We start from the raw sequence: 20,709 nt of genomic DNA on the forward strand, positions 1-20,709 counted from the left end.
AGCACTCGGCACTGAAAAATTAAACCAGAAAAATAGCTTACTCGTAGAAGTCTCATTTAGCACCTTTCTCAGTGCAGTCATTTTTTTTATTTGTGCACGATATATTACAATGGGAACTTGTGGATTTAAAGGTCGTGTGAAGGAATGAAATGGTGCCAGAAACGGCTGATTGTCAAAGTGAGTGATAGCCTGTTTCTTATGCCCATACCATTTGTGAATCACTAAATCTTGTGGGCACATCGGCGGACACGCAAAACGGCAATTTCCTTGCAACCGCAGCACAATGTATCAACTGTCTACTACCCAGCAGTGTCAGGCTGCAACTTTGTTGCATTGACAGAGTGGCAATTTTGTTTTATCTATGAATGCCGTACAGGCCTTTGAGCGGACGCTAGGTAAGGGGTAAATACGCTTAAATAATCGCATGGAAGCATTATTCAATGTCACCTAGTGCAAGTCTTTCGATATTTTATTGCAATGGCTGTCTACCAAGCGGGCACACTTGATGCAGAAATTGTCTGCCAAGGATGGGACACTATACCGTATGTACGTAAAAAAACTATGTGCGAAAGTGGGGTGGTTGGCTTAGATTCGGGTACCAAGATTAAGTTGTTTTTCTGGCCTTGTGAATTTTGGGGGTCGGCCTACAGTCGAGGGCGGCCTAGATTCGAGTAAATACGGTAAGTTATATTTAAGGCTACAGGGTCGACCTTCGCGCTTCCTGTCTGGGGCATTGACCGAGGATTGGCACTCGACGAATACTACATATGCTGTCGAGTTTGTTTGTTTGGTCAAATACCTAGTGGCACGTGCAGTCCCTTTGACTGTACTGTGGCCAGCAAACTGAATGGTTCAAACTTATAGGGGACTTGGGTCATTGGGTATGCACCACTCTTTATTGTGCGAGGTCATTCAACCATCCAGAGTGGCCAAAGAAAGCTGTCACATTATTTGTGCTGTCTGTGTTTTACTAGTCTCACATGCAAGTGGTGCACTGTGACCAGCAAAAATGTCACTCTACTCGTTTGTTTGGTTTAGGTTAAATTATGATCAGATTACACTTGATGAGCATTCAAGAATAGACTTCCAAGACTACTGAATAGTAGTTTTAAGGCTAAGTGTATACAGATAGACTACATCACGTTAAGAGTACTTCCTACCTTGATAGCAATGTGATATTTTTGTTACGAGCGTAGTATTTCTAATTGCAGTACATTTCGTACAGGTGTCTTTCAACTTTTGAATTGCTCTCATTGGCTTTCACATAACAACAGTGCATTGCACGATCATGTGTTATATGTCTAACGCATCAACAAAGGGCTTGCTTTTGGTTTACCCAACAAAAGCACGCAGCCGCATACTGTTTTGTTCCTGTCGTACTGCAGTCGATGCAGCATGTCATGTCATTTCAGGCAGCCTTTACTGCCTGTGTTTGATGCAGTCAGCATTATTACTGCTATTATACAGGCACTTTGTTACATGTGCTAATTTAGTCATAGCAATTCCTTGGCATTGAGAGTAGATAGGTAGTCTGCGACATCAAGCTAAGAGAGAAGATTTCACATTGGATTACAGGACATCTACATAAATTTTCTGTTTCTTGGTGAATGCAAGCAGTAAGAAAAGCCTTCGTAGTGTTGTCTGCTATGTATGGTCGGCTGAACATTGATGCCACATGTCAAGTTCATTAGGTGAGAAGGTATGGAAAATGGCAGTTGTGGGACAGTGTCAATGGATGCAGGTTAGAAGTAAACAGAGCGTTGCTGGGATAGTTGTAGTGAACATATACAGTAGAACCCAGCTTATACGTTCTTCGCTTTTCTCGTGTATAACATTGCTGGCATGCGGTCCCAGCAAAGAATCCACACGCACTTTCTTTATTAGAATCCCCTTTTCATACGTTGTTCCCGCAACGTTCCTGGCGGTCATGTTGTACTAAACTGTTTCTGTTCTGGTTGTGCGCTAAGGAGGCATGTCAACTGCCACAGGGCCACCCAAGTGCTTGAAAAGGGTCTGGTTCTGGCAGAGGCACGAAAGAAATTCCAGACTTCCATCAATGACTTTAAGCCATACACTGATGAATTGATTTGAGGTAGATCTGTGTGCAATGCATGCGTTTTATTTTTCAGCAATACTTTTTGCCGACTTCAACCGCATGTTTGCATTAGTAAAATGACTTGTTGGGCGAGTTGGTTCATTCTTACGGTAGAATAGCGCAAATACCACGACGAGAGAAAAGATGGGAGACGAACCCATCTTCTCTCGTCTCCCATCTCCCGTCGTGGTATTTGCGCTATTCTACCGTAAGTATGTTTGCATTATGTGTTTCCTGGCTGCTGCATTTTATTTTCTCAGTCCTGTGAGAAATGTAGCAAAGGAGTTCCACTGTACCTCTATGTGGTCTGCTGCTGGTGATAATGGTGTGGTGTTCTTGTTGAACTGTGAAGCAGTTTACGTGAGAAACATTGCCAGTATGTGAGGCATACTCAAAACATGTAAGGCCTCTCACAACCTCTGCTCTCTGAGTGTCAAGTCTGATGTGGAGACCTGTTTGAGGTGTGGCATGAGCTCATCGTGGCACGTTCTGCTTCGTCTGCAGATGACGGACGAGAAGCGGCTGCTCATGAGGCATTTCAAGGCAGTTGCTTGTGAACGAGAGGCAGCACGTGCACAGGTGGGTGGTATCACCCTAGTGATCCTCAAGATAATGAGTATTGGAGCACAATCACACACAGTGAGACAAAGCAAGCAATAGGTGGATAGCAAAACGGCGCGTCGTCTGCTACAGCACTTCCGGTTCAAGGAAACTTCAAGGCTCAGCTCTTCGCTGCTTCAAGTTTTGTGCGGTTCAGTGTAATGGGGGAGGAGGCAAGATAACTGGTAACAACCGTGTCGCAGAAAGGACGTGTTTTCTCCCCGATTACACTGACCGGCACACACCTTGAAACAGCGAAGAGCTAGGCATCGAACCGGAAGACGTCATTTTGCTATCCACCTATTCCTATAGGTTGTTTATACGAGTAAATGAATAAATAGCACTATATACAAGTGATAGGCAAACTAATAAACAAGGAGGTGAGCCAAGAAAAAGAAAGCATAACATGACATGGATTGAGCACTGTAACAATACAAGACTGATTGCACCAAACTGCTGTGAATCATATTTTCTGAACCATCCTGATAAAATCAATGTAAGTTGCGCCAAACTGTGCCAAAGTTTGTCTAGGAATTTGATGACATCTACTGTCGACAGTTGCGTGGCCAGCGTTATGAAGTGTGCGCAGCACGAACGGATCTCTGCTTAGAATTTTTGTTAATTGTCTCTTTGCCACCCGATATATTTTGTAGCTGCGCTATGCTAAATTGCGGGATTGCGCATGTGTTAACATAGAATGCTGGAAATGTCTCGCTTTTGTCCGAGAGAAGTGTGCAGTTTTGTTCCGGGCCTTACTTGACCGAGTGAGATGCCAAGCAATAAAACCTCATAGGGCAGCTTGACCACTCTCCGACATTAATGGTTAACGTTTCTGCACAGTGCTCTGGAAGGACTGGTGGAAGGTGTCATTAGTTGGTATGAACGGCCGTCAGGGACGTCAGCCCAGTAATCGATTGAATTAATACCTCCTTTAGGATGAACTCACATCTTAGCAGAAATACCAACTTAACGAATATTTGTTTTATAAACATATAGTATTTGTTGCGTGATGTGCCATTTCATTAGTGTATTTGCCGTGTTCACCATAAAAGTGTTCTTCCAACAGCGCAAGCAGGATGCGTTTCTTTGTACCTCGGGTGACCTCAGCTCCCCTGACAGCAGCCTTGGTGTGGTGCACTCTGCGCCGCCATCTTTGGGTGAGTGGGAAGCTCTTGTGTGTCATAAATTTACATGGAGTTGACATTTCGGCACCACTTGAATTCTGCCCGTTTCCTTGTTTGCACGTGATCAGTGCCGCGGCCTTTCTCGGCAGTCTTCCCCATTCCATCTTGGGGGGCCCCTGGCATTTCTCCTTTCCTCACTCCACCTTTCTGTGCAGCCATGCTTCAGTGTAATAGACCACCAACTACCCCCTTGAAGCCGTTCCATTTCTCCCTCTTAAAGGAACCCTATTCAACCCCCCATTTTTAACTCGTGGGTTGTGTAGACTGAATTATGGACAGATTAGCACAACAGGAGCGGCAGCGCTAGGGGCACGCAGTCCGAAGTTATTGGGTCTCAAAAATTCAAAAAAAAAAAAAAAGCCTACCCTCAACTTTATTTTCGCGGGGTCACATGACCACATTTAGTCGCCAGTGACGGTGCAACGTGCCACCAATAGAATGAGCTGAAAGCTCCTACGTAGGGGAAGCTTGCGCACCATTGTTGCTTGTCCTGTCCAACGTATTGTTGATGCCATTGCCATAGTAACAAGCAACGTGGTGCCTGACCACGCCATTTTGTTTACGCAGTAAGGCTGTTAGAAATGAGCTACCCTGACTTGTCAAAATTCGAGCGGGCGCAACTGCTTTGAAGCGAGGCTTTGTCCTTACAAGGACACACACTGCCTTCTCTCATTCTGAGAAGGGAATGACAAAGGTGGTGAAGCATAGTTGACCCTAGCATCCCAGGAATGCACAAAGTTGTTTTGTGGGTTGTTCGGCAAGCTGCCCAAAGGACTACAACTACAAGGGTGCAGCAAACGTCGATTCGACGAAGGGAATTACTTGCACCGCTTCAGCAACAATCCAGAGCGTCCCGCACGTGCGCATTGAGGCGGCGAGAGAAAGAAGCTTTTCGTACGGACACCCGACCCATGCAAGCAAGAAAGCCAGGGGCCTCTGTCCTGCTTTGTAGTTGTAGTGATCTTTTTTTTGTTGCGACGTTGTCTATTTTGGGTTCAATCAAAAAGCACAGAAAAGCAAAATGAAACCCAATATAGTATCTTACCAAGGTGTGCGTTCAAGCTAGTTTGTACTCCATGCTCTACTACTTCTTGCGCTAAAACTTGTTTAGACGAAGGACAAGACAGACACGGACAGGCACAACTTTCAACTGAATTTATTATCAAGGCGAGACATATATAAGATGACCAATGACACAGGTGCGCAGTGTACTAGCATGCATCAACTAATTAATCATCTAGATCTAGTGCCCCCTCCAAGAAGGCCATCTCCTTCTTGGTCAACGATACCGAGGTCATGCTCACACAACTTATGTGGCAATAGGGCTAGGTGTGACAGTGTCACTCATTAAAAAGTAATAAAGTGGGGATTAGCAAACTTGCTAGCCTCGATAAACCCCAACAGCTTTTCGAGAGTGCTGTCAAATTTCTTCTCTTTTCTGATCAATACGATTTTGGTGCACAGGTAATGAAGTGGGGGGTATGATACAGTAGAACCCCGCTGTTACGTTCCTCACTGCTGCGTTTTCCCGGCTGTTACGTCGTTTTCCGCCGGTCCCGGCATAGCTCCCATAGGATACAATGTATTGGGAACCCCGCTGTTACGTCGTAACTGTCGGACCGTTCCCGTATGATACATCGCGAAGTGCGCTCGGAGCGGACCGAGTGACTACCGAAGAGAGCGGCCATGGTGCATTTTCACGCAGCTTGGCCTGGTTTGACCGTAATATTAGCCGCGTGAGAGGCGCAAGCAACAGGATCTTTCAATTGATGCAAACAAAAGCATGCCTTCGAGATTCATGTTGCAAAGATGGCGTCTATGACGTAATTGCTCGCAAAAGCAAGGCCTTCGAGATTGGCATTTACTATTGACAAAAGCATAGCCTTTGAGATTTGCATTGCACAAACATGGCGTCTATGACGTAATTGCTTGTGAAAGCAAGACCTTCGAGATTGGCATTCACTGCCATCGCGTTGGCGTAGACTCATCATGATCGTTATTTGTCGGAGGACGGGAGGAGTTCGAGCTGGTTGGAGCTCGCATGGTCGTGCGCGCGGTTCGCGGTCGGACTCGCCGCACTGGTCGTGATTGCGTGTGCTTAGTTCTTTCATGCCTACAGCTGCTGGTGTTAAAAAAATCACATACGTTGATTACATTTTGTGGATGAGGCCGTCCCCAGCTCCGCGTTTCTATCCATCGACTAGATCGCGGCTGAGCGCGCCAATTTTCGTGCTGCTCGTAAGGATTGAAATAAAATTTTGTACCACTAAATATTTTGTCGTTTTTCCTGTTTTTCGGCTCTTGCGTTTCCCGTCTCTTACGTTTATTTTCTACGGTCCCTTCAAAAACGTATCAGCGTGGTTCTACTGTATCACCTTTATATCCACCTAATCAAGTATCACCACTGCCGAATCGGCACGTTGTCCTTAATCTTGAAGGTCATCATTCCCGATGAGGAACTTGCAATGATGTATAAGATGCACAGGAGATTCTCTTTTAATTTTAAAAGCGAAGCTCTTTAAGCTGCTGTTAAAACGTGCACATTTCACAAGAAGCCAGCCGGGCCGTAGCCATGGCACCAGTGACGCCGCAGCTGCTAGAACGCTTGGTATAGCCTCGTGATGTTATGCCTAGCCGCGCATGCGCAGTAGCGACAACCACGCAGCTGCAATCGCTGAGCCATGCCCAGTGACGGAGACGCCTCGCGCAGCCGATTTCCGCTGCTTGATCGGGTACAGCCATGGGACGCGCAAAGAAAGCACAGACTCCCAAAGAAGCAGCACATCGGGAAACGAGGCTTGTACGAGAACGGCAGTGGCAGCGACGAGCAGATCCCGAATACGTGGCCAGGGAAAGGGAGATGACGAGCAGATAGTGCCAATCAGCGGGAGCGAAATGCTGCGCGTGTGTGAGCTCTACGTCAGGATCCAGCCTACCGGAAAGCCGAGTACGAGTGACTCCTTGCTCGGCCAGCTTTGCTGTCTCTCAAGCCTTGCGCTGCCAAGTGAAAGCTTTTGCCTTCTTTTTTTCTTGTCCACTCGGCATCGTAAAGCGCATGTCCATACTATATGGCTGATGTCTTAGGCACTGCACAGCCTATACAACATCTTCATGTTAACAAAGTGTCAGATGTACAAAAGTGGGTTTTATTTTTCACAAAAAATGTTTCATGCCAATCACTGTGCGCAACAGATCGCAGGGATAATAAGTTCTCAAGCAACCTGCACAAAGTGGTGCCTCTTGCGCACACTGGATTGCTTATCGCATGTTTCCATTGCAACATCGACATTGCGCAGTGGGTGTACAGAAACTACCCCTTGTGAACGCCAACATCCACAAGTAAAACTTGTACACATCCTATGTGCGTGTGTTTATACTGTCATCCATCTGCAACAAGGGTACTCAATCAAGCAGACTTGGCATTTCTTAATTGATTCCCATGCATGTGTTACAAATGGCGAATAATGGGCTTGCAGGAGTGCACTTAACTGGGCTGATTAAACCAGTACATAGTAATAGTATTTTTTTAGATGTGAACAAACACTGGAAGGTGAGAGAAAAACAAAACAGTGAGTGCCCTGTTCCCTCACCGTCTCATGTCTAGCGCCATTTGTTTCCATCTTAACAAAGGGGCTTGAAGTTTGCGGCCACTGTGGGTTGGCATATAAAATATTTCGAGGTACACATTATAATGACAGTCTTAACACCGAGTTGGTGTGAATCTCTCGCTTTTCACAGAATCTCGATGGGCAAATGCACCGTCTTGGTGATGTTTAAAATACGGTGCAAATGACGTAATAAATTAATTGTGTGTGGATGCGGGTAAAATGTGATGGGATTGCATTTGTTCTGAGGACCCTAAAATGACATTTACGGAGACTAGTTTGAGAAACCCTGCATCAAACCAAGAGAGCAGGGATTGGTGTGTGACATCTACAGCAATCACAGAAGCAGAGAAGAACAGTTATCGTGACACTTCCTGAGTCCTGAAACTTTTTCGTAAAAATGACTGTGATAGTATTGATTACTCTGTGGGGCTAGGCAAACACCAATTTGCTTTTTGAGCTTGGAAGGATTGGGCACTTTGTTTAATGCCAATGTTAAAAATTTGGTTGTATCAAAAGTCATTTAATGCAGGCATGATGAATTACTGAGACCTCTGGTTGCCCTGGCCTCTGCTGGAATGTTGTGTCATCCCAGCAGTGAATGTGCTGTGTTTATCTTTGCCTGACATAGTGGGTTTATCGGTTGAACCTCCTTGATTTGGCAGCTACGAGCGGTGACCCATCTCCGATGTTGTCGCCACTTGTCGTCGCAAGACTAGAGAGAGATGAGCAGTGGGCTGTCTCGGACACCCCCGAGACTGGCTCGTCGGCCACCCTGGTGCCCAGTAGCTCAGACTCGGAGACTGGTGGCACCAGTACGATAGACTCTGTGGGCAGCCAGCTTGACAAGGTTGAGGACAAGGGGGCAGGTGAGTTTGTTTATTTATTTCGGCATATTGTTGGGCCTCAGACCATTATAGGGGTGGGTTATATTAATAATTGCACATCTCAATACATATCACTCATACAGTAGAACCCCACTGTTACGTTCCTCTCTGTTGTGTTTTCCCATCTGTTAGGTCGTTTTCCGCCAGTCCCAGCATGGCTCCCATAGGGTCCAATGTATTGGGAATCCTGCTGTTACGTCGTAACTGTGGAACCGTTCCCGTATGATATGTCGCAAAGTGCGCTCCAAGCCGGCCAAGTGACCATGGTAGAGAGCGGCCATGTTGACTTTTCACGCAGCTTGACCTGGTTTGTCCGTAAGATTAGCCGCATACTATATATAAAGGCGCAAGTGAGAGGTACCTTTGGTTGCCGCGACCAAAAGCATAGCCTTCGAGATTCGTATTGCAAAGATGGCGTCTACGGCGTAACTACTTGCGAAAGTAAGGCCTTCGAGATTGGCATTTGCATCTGCCATCGTGTTGGCGTGGACTAATCATCATTGTTGTTTGTTGGAGGAGTGGGAGCTGGTTTATAGTGAGCTTAGACCATTTGTAACGTAACCAATTATAGTGCAGGACCAGTTACAGTGCGGTCTTTTGCGACTCGCGTTTACCCTCCCATAGAACCCCATGTGTACGCATTACTGTGCAGTGCCCCAAGATGGAAGATTGGTTATAGCCCAACACGGGTGCCTTGTGTGAGGCAGTCGCGTAGGCGACAGAGAAGCCTTTGCTTCGGCCGCTTGTCATGCGCGGCCGCGTCTGCATCAAGTGGTTTCTGCCGGGCAAATAGTTGCATCTTCGTAGAGCGCAGATATCGCACGTGTGACCTCGCAAGCGACAATGCTTTGAGAGTGCGAATCGAACCCAGCTGTCTGCGTGGCAAGCAGATGTTCTACCACAGAGCCACACTATTGCTTGAAACCGCTACGGAAAAATACACTATGTGAATGTCAAGTAGTGGAAGGAGTCTCTTTAGCACATGTAATATTGCGTGGCAGAAGCGTAGAATCATGCCAGGCGTCAAAACATGTGAATTGTGCAACGAGGGGGTGTTTTAAAGGGACGGACAACTGGCCAGAACATGTGATTATATCCTGGTAGAAATGAAAAGACCATGAAGTATAGTGACAGATTCCAGAATCCTTTTTGCGTTGTGAGTAATATTTATATTTTATTGTGTGCAGAAAAAGATGTTTGTGTGCACAAACGTCTGATCTTGTGCGTCTCGTGAAATCTTGTATATGGACTTCAATGCACGACTAGCTGCTTTAAACGCTAGAGCATTGTCAAAATATAAGACACTTGCGCGACAAAACAACGAAAAGCCATCAGAATTGAATTAACAGTCATATCATTGCATATTTCTAAATGAACTGCTCTAACTACTGCACATGTAAAAACAACAATGTAGGCTTTCACGGTAAAATCTCCTTTCACTAACATAGGCCCAGCAAAGTCGACGCCGCTGACTGCTGTGATTGGGAGACTCTGTCCTTTGAAAGGGGTGCTGTCGGTGTCAAATTCAGAGTAAGCCAAAATTGCGTGCACACAACACATTTACTAATCACTTATAAAGAGACTGACGCCCCTTAAGAAGCCAGAACATTTCACGTAGCTCGGCATGTGTAGCACTAACACCACCATGAAGAACGCGCTGGTGCATGTCGTTCAGAATAATATGTGCAGTGCTGGTCTGGTGGCAACAATATGGGGAATTTCACATCGTCCGAAATCGTTGCGTTGTCGAGGCGAGTTTTGATGCAAAGGATGCCTTCGTTGTCCAAGAAAGGATGAAGGTCCCGTATTCATGAATTTTTCTCAAGTGTCCTGTTATCAGACAGTGCGCCAATGTCTTTATTGAATGCCTGCAGCAGCATGGTATTCAGCCATACTTCTTGGCTTGCATGTATTTCTTGAGCACGTAGATGGCTTTCCCATCGTGGATGGGCGTTCTTTCGGCAATTGTGGATAAACCTCTTGACCCACGCCTAACAATCTTCTGCCAGCGACAGTACTTGTTCGTGTCTGGTATGGGCTCTAATATTGGACACCAGGACGATCTCCTTCTTGTCTTTTGCTTGGAATAATGTGGCTTTAGAAGTAGGGATCTCTTCTCTCTTTGGCCATGTTTCCAAAGCAGCAGCTAGCCAATCAGGACCATACCACCACGAGTGACTTTCCCTGAGGATGCGGTCTGGTAAACCTCTTGTCACAAGGTCTGCTGGGTTGTTTTTCCCAGTACGGTGACCCCAGCAGCTTGGTCCGTCTTTCTCGTTTTGCCTAATAGGTTTGTCGTCTGCTTCGATAGTTTCTTTCTTCCATGAAAGCCTGCGCACTTGCGATTATCAGCCAAGTTGCACTCTTCCGATTTCCAAGGTAGCGCCACTTCATAACGCCCGTTTCGGAAACCGATTGTTTCGGTAAACCTTTTTAGGACGACGTCTTCTTGCTTCGGAAATGGCTCTTCAACAATGCCAATGACATGCAGCTCCCAAAACCGTTGTAAGTGGTCAGAGAGGTCCTCCTGTTCGTAGCACGCAGGTATGGCTGCTGGTATATTGTCCGCCTAGTCCGTCGACGGACGATGCTCCTTGGAGAGTCCACCCCGTGCTTGTTTTAATGGCGATTAACGTTCTGTTATCAGAGTTCCACCGGACTTCGCTGTTATTGGGCATTAGCTTCCAGAACTGGTCGGAGCCAATTAGACTAACTCCGGGTTCGCAGGTGACACTTGGGAAAACAACTGCATCCGCCAACGATTTGCCTTCTGTGACGATAACTAGCAGAAATTTGTTTGTTTTGGGAGCTTCAACCATGTCGTCACAGATGAAAGTAACGACAATCGCCTCCATTTGGACTGATGTGTTGTCGTGCTGGTTCTGAAGCTTAAAGCTGACAACCTTCGCGCGTCGGCTGAGTTCTGATCGCCTTCATCCAAACGATCTCCCGAATGGCGTTAGCCTAAGCTTCTTACTAATGTCTTCCCATACAAATGTTCTCCAACTGCCGTTGTCGAAAACACCACGTATTTTACAGCAGTGTGTCGCTTCTGTCATCCAAGCACGAAACATCTGAAGCAGAACTTCGGTGGTAAGTCCAGGAGTTGTGCCGTTCGTAGCGACATGCATAGCAGTGTCAGAAGTAATTTTGGTTGCTGCACCAGTACTGCCCTTTCGGTACACATTGTCGACGCATGACGACGTTTGCATATTTTGCTTTGTATTCTGCGGCGGCAATCTCATACCAGGTGTCCTTTTGCTGTACATTTGAAGCATCGGCCATCCGCTGTGAGCAAATTGCGTTTCTCTGCTGGCCAGTGCATTCTTCGGTAGTGTGGTCAATTGCAGAACAGAAAACGCAGGGCATGGAAGGAACGTTTGTCCTGTTATGAAGCACCCTGGCAGACGGAGGTTTCCGGAAGCTCTGATCAGTATCGCTACGAGTATTCATTAACCTTGCAGTCGAGATCTGTGCGCTTCTCTCTTGGCACTCTACTTTGATCCGAAGAAAGTGAAGCAAACGCCCCACCTCGTCTTGCAAAGAAGATTTAGTGCTGTTGGTGTCCATCGAAGCTGAACCTGACTCCAGGCTCATCCGTTTATAGTAATCAACTACTATGTCTGCGGGAATCACTTTCAGCAATAGTATCTCGCTCAGCATGGCAGCGTATGACGTAGCACTCACTCCAAGGCTCGCGAGTCCTCTCTGGTTGACTTGCACTTCGTCGTTAAGCCTCTGCAAGGCTGTTATGTTGCTCAACGACCTAACAGGTTTTAGTGTGCGAAACCTTTCCAGATGTTTCTGCTTGATTAACTTTGTGTTTCAAATCGCTGTTTTAAGATCTTGAGCGCATTGCAGTACGATGAATCCGTGACTTGAATTCCGGCGACTGCTTGAGCAGTGGCTCCGTCAAGCAGCGAAATGAGATAGTGGAAACGATCCACGTTGGACAAGCTCGGGTTATCGTGTACGGAGTGTCAGAACATGTCCCAAAATGGCTGCCATCGAGTTAAACTGCGGAAGATGACAGAAATCGGATATCTCAGATTTTTTTTTCATACAGCGGAAAGCAGACACTGCTATGAACACATCAGCCAAATCTTGCAGTCGTGCTCGGCAAAGAGAGTTTAGAAGTGGAGTGCAAAGTTGCGATTTTCTCAAGCGTGCTCCCTTCATACAGAGGCACGTCCTCGCTCTCTTCGGTGGGCCGCTGTTCGACGTCGAAGAAAAGATAGCATGCTATTTCACATAAATCAAGGGCGGCGTTTGGATGCGCTTCTTGCCCCGGGGTGCTGCCGTATGCCAGGCACCGAGCTCTATAGTGTGCTGAACTTGCACAAGTTGCAACACTAGGGCGTTAGAGAATCACACCTGGGCACTACTACTGTAGTACTTCGAGTGGTGACAGTTTTTCTGGACATAGGCTCGCCTTGCAAAGAGTTAAAATGTGACCTTCCGTGTAGTCGTATTGGTGGTCTTTGATTGTTCAGCATCACACAATGTGAAACAATCACCAGAGACACCTTAAGAAGAAGAAGCACTAAGCAGTGGCTTGAATCACGCTAGGTGGTCACGCCCACATTGTTAGTGTTTTGATCCCTGTGTTAGTGCCATTAATATAGCAGTGAGTATGTCATGTTTAATTCTTGTGTCCATTCTTACCCGTGCTACAGAGGTTCGTCTGGAGCTGCGCTTCACTGTGGCTTCATTGCTTTTCAGGAGCCAAAGTTTTACCAAAACAGTGGGACACGTATGACACTGTAAATAAAAAATGCTCAAGTTTATTTTTGCATTGTACGCTTTACCTCTCATTCATTTTAACACGTTTGGAGCTTCTGAACCATATATGCAGCCCAGCACTTATTTGTTCAAGAGGTCATCTGTTCTGTTATGCAGGTTATCCAAAAGACACGCCCAAGCCATTCCCAGAAGTGGATTTAGTACCAGGCATTCAGGATGAAGGCACGGAGGTGCGTGAAGCATCGACCGAGACTACACCAGCAATGCCTCCGACACCTACACCGAGGCAGCACGTACAATCGGCGCCTACAACACCCACAATGATGCAAACAATGCTGCCTGCAATTAGAGTGGAACTGGCAACAACACCTAAAACACCTGTGATGAGGTTGCCAGTGACGGCGCCAGTGACATTGCCTAAAACACCAGTGACAATGACAGTGACAGCGCAAAATACACTAGTCGTGAATCCAGCAACAATGCCAACAACAACACCTCCTGGAACTCCTAGAACACCTGCAAGGAGGACATCGACCACACCAGCGACAACGATGCCACTGTCGCCTGAAACACCAGTGATGGTGACAGTGACAACAGAGGTAACACCAACTACAACACCCACAACTACAGAGACTCTACCACTCTCACTGCCAGACAGAGACATATGCTTCCCAACCAAAGTATCGGTGCCCTCCCTGTGCCGATCGCGATCGTTTGTGGTCGACAGCCCGTCCCTGGCCCAGTTGCTGCTGAGGGGATTGCGCCGAGATGGTAGCGATGGCGTGAATGGAACAGCCGTCAAGATTGTTCAGCCCTGCAACTCCCAGTCTAAGACAGCGTCAAGTTTGAGCCCTGCCAGCAGTGAGCGACATGCGTGTGCCACGAGGGCAGAAGCACGAGTCCGCAAAACAAAAGTGCTCAAAATGTCAAAAACTTTTGTCAAAGACGATAGTGAAGTGGACAGTCTAAGCCTAAGCTCACAAGTGACAGGTGCCGACGAAAGTAGTCCCCAAATTGGTGATGCTGTTCAACTTCAAAGTGACTCTGTGTGTGTGCAATCAGCAAAACAACAGGAGGCTATGCCTACTCACAGTGGTCTCAACTTTTATGCATTTGGAGGTAAGAAAGCTGGATGCCCAAGAGGATCCCCTCCATTCGCTGAGCCAACAGTGCCTGAGTCGCCTTACAGAGTTGAACAAGCATCGACTCTGCCGGGCAAATGGGACTGTGCCGATGAGCGTTTGATTTCTCGTGCCTTTGGTGACACTCTGAAAAGTTTTGCCAAGATTAATCGTCTTGCCGCCCACAAGACAATGGACAACAGTTGCAACGTTTCTTTCGACAACTCTTCCAAAGTGACCGGGCGCGTTGTGCCTTGGACTTTCTCTGCATTTGACATGGTTGCTGCGACCAAAGAACCTGAGAGCACCTTGCGTGGAATCCCAAATGTACCCGGGGATGATTCGGGGGAGGAGACTGTAGCGGATGACGTGTTCATCGACGCCCTCAACGATAGCTGTACCGAAGTGTCATCGCCTTTATTGCCCAACTTTTTTACCAAAGACAGTGCTGCAACTGCTGGTACCTTGCCAAGTGACTGGGATCAAGGCGGCATTAATTTCGTGCCAGCATCAACCAGTTCCAATAGACAGTCTATTTGTTCCTCTACCAGCAGCATCTACTCATCATCTTGTGCAGAACATGATGTTCTGGCCCTGACTCTCAACTCTTCGGGTGATGTTGAGGAGGATGAAGAACAGTATGAAAATACGGATGAACCTCGTGGTGACCAAGCAAATTCTTTTGCTGAGCTGGCTGGCTCTATAGAAAACAGTGGGAGCTCGTTGGATGAGTCTTCTGCAAGTTCTGGCAGTGAACGGCTGAAGTGAGTCATGGTCTTTTGATTAATGGCTTCTTCTGCATGTTATTGTGTGATGTGCTTCCGAGAACTGGGGGAGAATGACAATTATTGATGTGGATCCGTGTCGTCACCTTACGCGCCCTCCCGTCGTTCGGCCTCTCCGTCGGCCCGCCGCGGGTTACGCCGCGCTCCTGCCCTACTCAACAGATCTGAGCTGTAAATGTTAAATACAAGGCTCTAAGTGTCACCATACACTATAGTAAGTGTGCAGCATTAGCCTCAGGCTTAGCTAGTAGTTTTTGTTGGTGAATTTGAATAATAACATATATTAGCTTCTCTATTGTGTCACACAGTTTTTAATGCCTTGTATGGCTTTTGAGGTAAAAAATTCGACATGTCGCATCCATCATCACAGCATACTCAGTCATGTGATGGTGTCAACACAAACAGAACGCTTAGTCACATGGTGGCGGTGCAGTATGCGTCATGGAAAATAGGCAGCGGTGCCAGCATGTGTACAAAAGAAATGCAGCTTCACTAGTGGGAAACCTGAGGAAGCACGGGCAACCCAGCGATTCCCTCGGCAGTTGTGTGCTTGCCGAGGTGGTGGCACCCTCTCTTGCGGGGCGCGGGTATCAGCCCCATTTTTAGAGACACAGTTATAACAGGTGGTTGAGTATATTGACAAATATCATTCACTTACATGCTTGGCCACCCTACGTGCCTCGTCAATAGAACCTGTTCTTTGAGAACAGTGGGCTGTAAAGGTCAACTTGGTTTTGAATTTTTGTCGGCAATATTCGTAATCTTGCATGTAACAGGCATTTTAACATTAAATGCAGTAGCTTCCAATATACTAATACTTCAGCAAATGGGTATGCCAGCTATGACAGAATGATGAGCAGTCCCTTCAATCCTTGCAGACTGAAATGGAACAATTTAGAGCTAAAACAATCAAAGCCCCCTTCTCAAAGAAAGATGGTTGAACGCGGAGCTTTCTCCCATGCCGACTGAATCAAAGTCGCGTCCAAAGCCAACGCCCATGCAACAAATCCAAGAAATGCTGAGCATATGTGGTTTGATTGCTTGTTTAGGATTGTATGTTTTGAATGTTGAAGTTGAATAGAGGCACTTTTTGTTAAGTTGCATAGCCTCTACTTTTGACCATGTAGCCATTGATTACATGCGTACAGTTTTACAGGCGACTCTACACTTGCACAGTATCGCCTTGTGATTGCTGTAGCTTACAGTCAAAGGCTCTGTCATTGTAACGTGACACAGCCTGCTTGCAAACGTGAGATCGCTGCAGGAACGGTGTTGCGTCGTGGGTCTCTGTGGTGTCTTCAGTTTTAGCGAGTGGCGACCTAACATTGCCTAGCATTAACTAGGATGAGTAGTGATCTAGCATGATCTAGCTATGGGAACGATTGCTCTTGCACTTATGTTCGTGTACGGCTTCCTCCTCTTCTGCTGTGCACTTCACCCGTGGACTACCCTTGGTGATGGCCGGGAATCCATTGCATGATGCGCATAATGCAATGCAGATATATATACAGTTTTTCTTTTAAACACCTATAGCGCACAGAAGGGACAGGAACATGAACAACGTGGACACAGCATTGTTCTTCGTGTTCCTCTCCCTTCTGTGCACTATAGGTGTTCAGATGGATTACCAACATGCCCAAGCTCATGTTCTTTCAATATACAGTTTGTCTGGGTAGCGAGGCATTGCAGTTCTAATTGTTCTAACCGGCAGAACTGCAAATTTAAGCTGTAGTGCTCTATGATACATATGTCGTGCGCCATTGTTGTATTGTGTGTGCAGATAGTCTCATATTGTGTGCGCAGATGCACAGATAGTTCCATTGTGTAAGTTGGCTTTCCTGCAGTGCGTTTTAGGCACTCACGAATGAGTCAGTAAGTCATAGAAAGCTTCGCATTAATAATGCACATACTTTCGGTTTCACAGTCTTCAGTTCGTCTCGTATTGATGCAATTTTGACTCAAAATTTACGCCAAAGCCACCGTTACCTTTAGCGGCCAGATTCATAGCGACGTGATGCGGTTATCTCGAGCAGTTGCACATACTAGTTGTTATACCAAAAGTTTTGATGTCGCATTTCAATCGATGAGCACTGCACAGAAACAATTCAAGTTTCCCATGGGTATGAGTGCGACCAAAGAATAGTTGGAGTGCATAGTGAGCTTTTCTATTTGTGCATTTCTCAATCGAGAAGCAGCGCATGTGTCGCGCATCGCACAAGCCTCAAGAATAGTACGAGTGCATGGCGGACACTACCTCTTGCACTGCATTCCATTAGTGATGAATCTACCTGGCGAGTCCAATGGCTTATTTGACCAACTTCCAAGGCAGCAGTGTAAGAAAGCTGGGCTGGAAAAAACATGGATTGTGTTCTATGTTAGGATTGCCATCTTTTGGGCTTGTTGGTATACTGAATTAGAAACCATCTTCAGCGCTAGCAGACAAGGACGAAGGAGAGACGACACCACAATGCGCTAACTTCAACACTTTTATTTCCAGGAAACAGCAATCTATTTATCCATGCACAGTGCGCCACCTCATTCTTCACTCTAGCCAACCAGAAAGGCCCTCTCCCTATCCAATAGATCAATTGACGGTGTGCTCACACACGTGTCACTATTGCGAGAGATAGCTTGGGCTTCAATAATCTCCCGCACGTCTTTATCTTTGTGCTTCGCCAGAACAGTGCATGAAGCATACAATGGTGCGCAACCGCACTCCAAACAATGCACAGACAAATGACCGTAATTATTCTTGTTAGTAACGTTTAACCTATGCTCGCGAAGTCGGTCGTTAAGGCATCTTCCCGTCTGACCTATGTACTTATTTCCACAGGTCAACGGGAGCTCGTATGCTACCTCTTGTACACAGTCCACGAGGGGATCGCGATGGTTTTTGGAACATCCTACAGCGGGCTTACGATGCGGGTCTGTTAGTCGGCATATCCTGCCCAGTTTTTCGGGCGCAGAAAACACTACTTTAATGTTACTAACGTAAAACGTTACTAACAAGAATAATTACGGTCATTTGTCTGTGCATTGTTTGGAGCGCGGTTGCGCACCATTGTATGCTTCATGCACTGTTCTGGCGAAGCACAAAGATAAAGACGTGCGGGAGATTATTGAAGCCCAAGCTATCTCTCGCAATAGTGACACGTGTGTGAGCGCACCGTCAATTGATCTATTGGATAGGGAGAGGGCCTTTCTGGTTGGCTAGAGTGAAGAATGAGGTGGCGCACTGTGCATGGATAAATAGATTGCTGTTTCCTGGAAATAAAAGTGTTGAAGTTAGCGCATTGTGGTGTCGTCTCTCCTTCGTCCTTGTCTGCTAGCGCTGAAGATGGTTTCTAATTCAGTGTTCTATGTGTAGCAGTATGCCAAGTTAATTGCATCATATAAGACAAAACATTTCGCAACAGGCTGTAGCCTACTTTCATGCTACTTTCATACATCGAAATAAGGGTTGATCATAGAATGGAAGCTTGGTAGCCTGCTTATGGAAGATCTCTCGTATAAAAGGCCAAGGGTGCTTTGTTGTTACATGTCTCTTATGAAGCGCGCTATTTCTCTTTCTTTCTATAGCTTTTTTTCTCTTTCTCTGTTTTCTCTTTATCTCTCTCTTTCACGTGTTTCACATGCTCCACTTCGCGGAGCAGAGTTTTCGTTTGCCACTCGCACCTGCTGTACTCGCTGGTGGGGCTTGCCCAATTCCTGTGGCGGATACCCACCTGTGGAACTCTGCACGACAGAGCACAATTTACTAGGGGTGCGTGAATATTCGAAATTTCGAATATGGTTTCGAACAGTGTTTGCTATTCGATTCGATTTGCACTGAAATTTTACTATTCGAACTATTCGAACTTCCCAAAAAACAAATACAGTCAACGTCCGATTGAAAGTGACCCCTTCAGATTTTCAATATGCTTCACCTCGCTACACTCACGTATTGCGGCAAAGCTGCCTTTCAAGCTCCGTTACGGTCGAACTTTGCCAAGACACAGTCAACGTCCGATTGAAAATGGTCCCTAAATTTTCAATATGCTTCACCTCATTACACCCCCGTATTGCGGCAAAGCTGCCTTTCAAGCTCCGTTATGGTCGCAAATGTATTAACTGAAGAAAACGCTGGTTCCAACATGGAGATGAAAGAGGTGGCAGAGTTGGGGGCTCAATTAATGCTGTTTTGGGCCTGAAATTTTGGCAGGAAGTCCGAAAAATCAGACGCCGAAGTTTTTTAGCATCAAAAATTTCAGATGTTCTTATATATCGACGTCTACGAGGCAGATTTGGAACTCCGGACTTGAAGGGAGCACACCTTTGTCCGCCACATCATTTGGGCTTCCACAGAAGTTGAAAGAGGAGGAGAGGCTGAGGAAATGGCATCTTTGCCTGTCACATGTAAAGTGTTGTCGGCAACACTTTGGTTGCACCAAATCATCTACATAAATACAATTCGGCCTCTACATTGCCTCATTCTTGATAAGACAACTATGAAAGACCACCCCGCCAGTGCTTCATCAACCTAGCGAAAAGAAACACTTTCATGTTGCTATCTCATAAGAATGTGCTTAGGAATCCTCTCTAACTTTTTCTACAATTTCACTTCGAAGTATTCGAAAAATATTCTAGAAATATTTGAAAAATATTCGATTTGATTTGCACTCACACTTTAACATTCAAATTCGCTTCGCACCCAAAATTTTGCTATTCGCACAGCTCTACAATTTACCGATAGCTTAAACAGCTTCGCTCTTAAAAAAGCAGTTGTGGTACGGGCCATATCAAGTAGTAGGCTAATTGACAGGTTCGTGCAAATCCTGTGCGTTTTTCAGTGCTTTGTGGTGTCTCCAAAACTTTTCAATGATCAGTAACCTGACTCAGCATTAAGTCTGTCTAATACACAAATAGTTAGGATACAATGAGTGACACGGTCATCACTGTCCTGCCCTATCAAATTGGAGTGTTTCAGAAGTGGTGGGAACTGGTTTAGAAGTGTTTAGGAAAGCAAACATTCACTGTTTAGATGAAATCAAGGCTTCGACGGACGCCCGTCTGGTCGGGAAGAATCATTGAATAAAAAGATGAAGACGCCAACCACAAGAGAATAAAAATGTAATAAGACGTTTCGGCACCCAGTACGGGAGCCTTGTTCTCATTGTGAACAAGGCTCCCGTTCTGGGTGCCGAAACGTCTTATTACATTTTTATTCTCTTGTGGTTGGCGTCTTCGTCTTTTTATTCAATTCACTGTTTAGGAATGATTACTTCCTGTTAAGTGCAAGCATTCTCATTCAGCTTTCCCATAAAAAATTTTTTGAGTGTCCTTTTGAATCAAGTATCTTTTCAATAATGAAAACGATAAGATTACATACATGCAGATAGCCCCACGCTTAAAGGGACCGACGACGAATTTTTATGGTGCCTGTTTTCGTCAGCGCAACGAAGGCTTACCAGTCAGTGTCTACTCACGGAATGGTAACGTGGAAAACGCCCTGAGACATTTATAATCGATTTTTTTCAGTCTGCAGCGACTATCAAGTATGCGCACAACGCATGCTGCAAAAGAGTGTACGCATGCCAGTTTGGTGCGCATGCGTGCACTCAGCGCACATGTGCCATGGCTGTACATGTTCCTCTAGCTGCCGCAAAGGCAGTGCTGCTTCTAAGCGTGCCACTTTCTTTTACCTCATAAG

General features: G+C 46.1%; 1 protein-coding gene across 1 annotated transcript in view; it reads left to right on the forward strand.

The window, feature by feature from the left end:
- Nucleotides 1–20,709, forward strand: part of LOC119399307 (mucin-5AC) — a 43,608-nt gene that overhangs the window by 4,367 nt on the left and 18,532 nt on the right. The window contains exons 3-6 of the mRNA XM_049417331.1: nt 2,600–2,674; nt 3,762–3,852; nt 8,150–8,353; nt 13,271–14,999. Of these exons, the coding sequence (XP_049273288.1) occupies nt 2,600–2,674; nt 3,762–3,852; nt 8,150–8,353; nt 13,271–14,999 (2,099 nt within the window). The remainder of the gene's footprint in view (nt 1–2,599; nt 2,675–3,761; nt 3,853–8,149; nt 8,354–13,270; nt 15,000–20,709) is intronic.

This window comes from Rhipicephalus sanguineus, chromosome 7 (genome assembly GCF_013339695.2).
Source record: "Rhipicephalus sanguineus isolate Rsan-2018 chromosome 7, BIME_Rsan_1.4, whole genome shotgun sequence".
Lineage (NCBI taxonomy): Eukaryota > Metazoa > Arthropoda > Arachnida > Ixodida > Ixodidae > Rhipicephalus > Rhipicephalus sanguineus.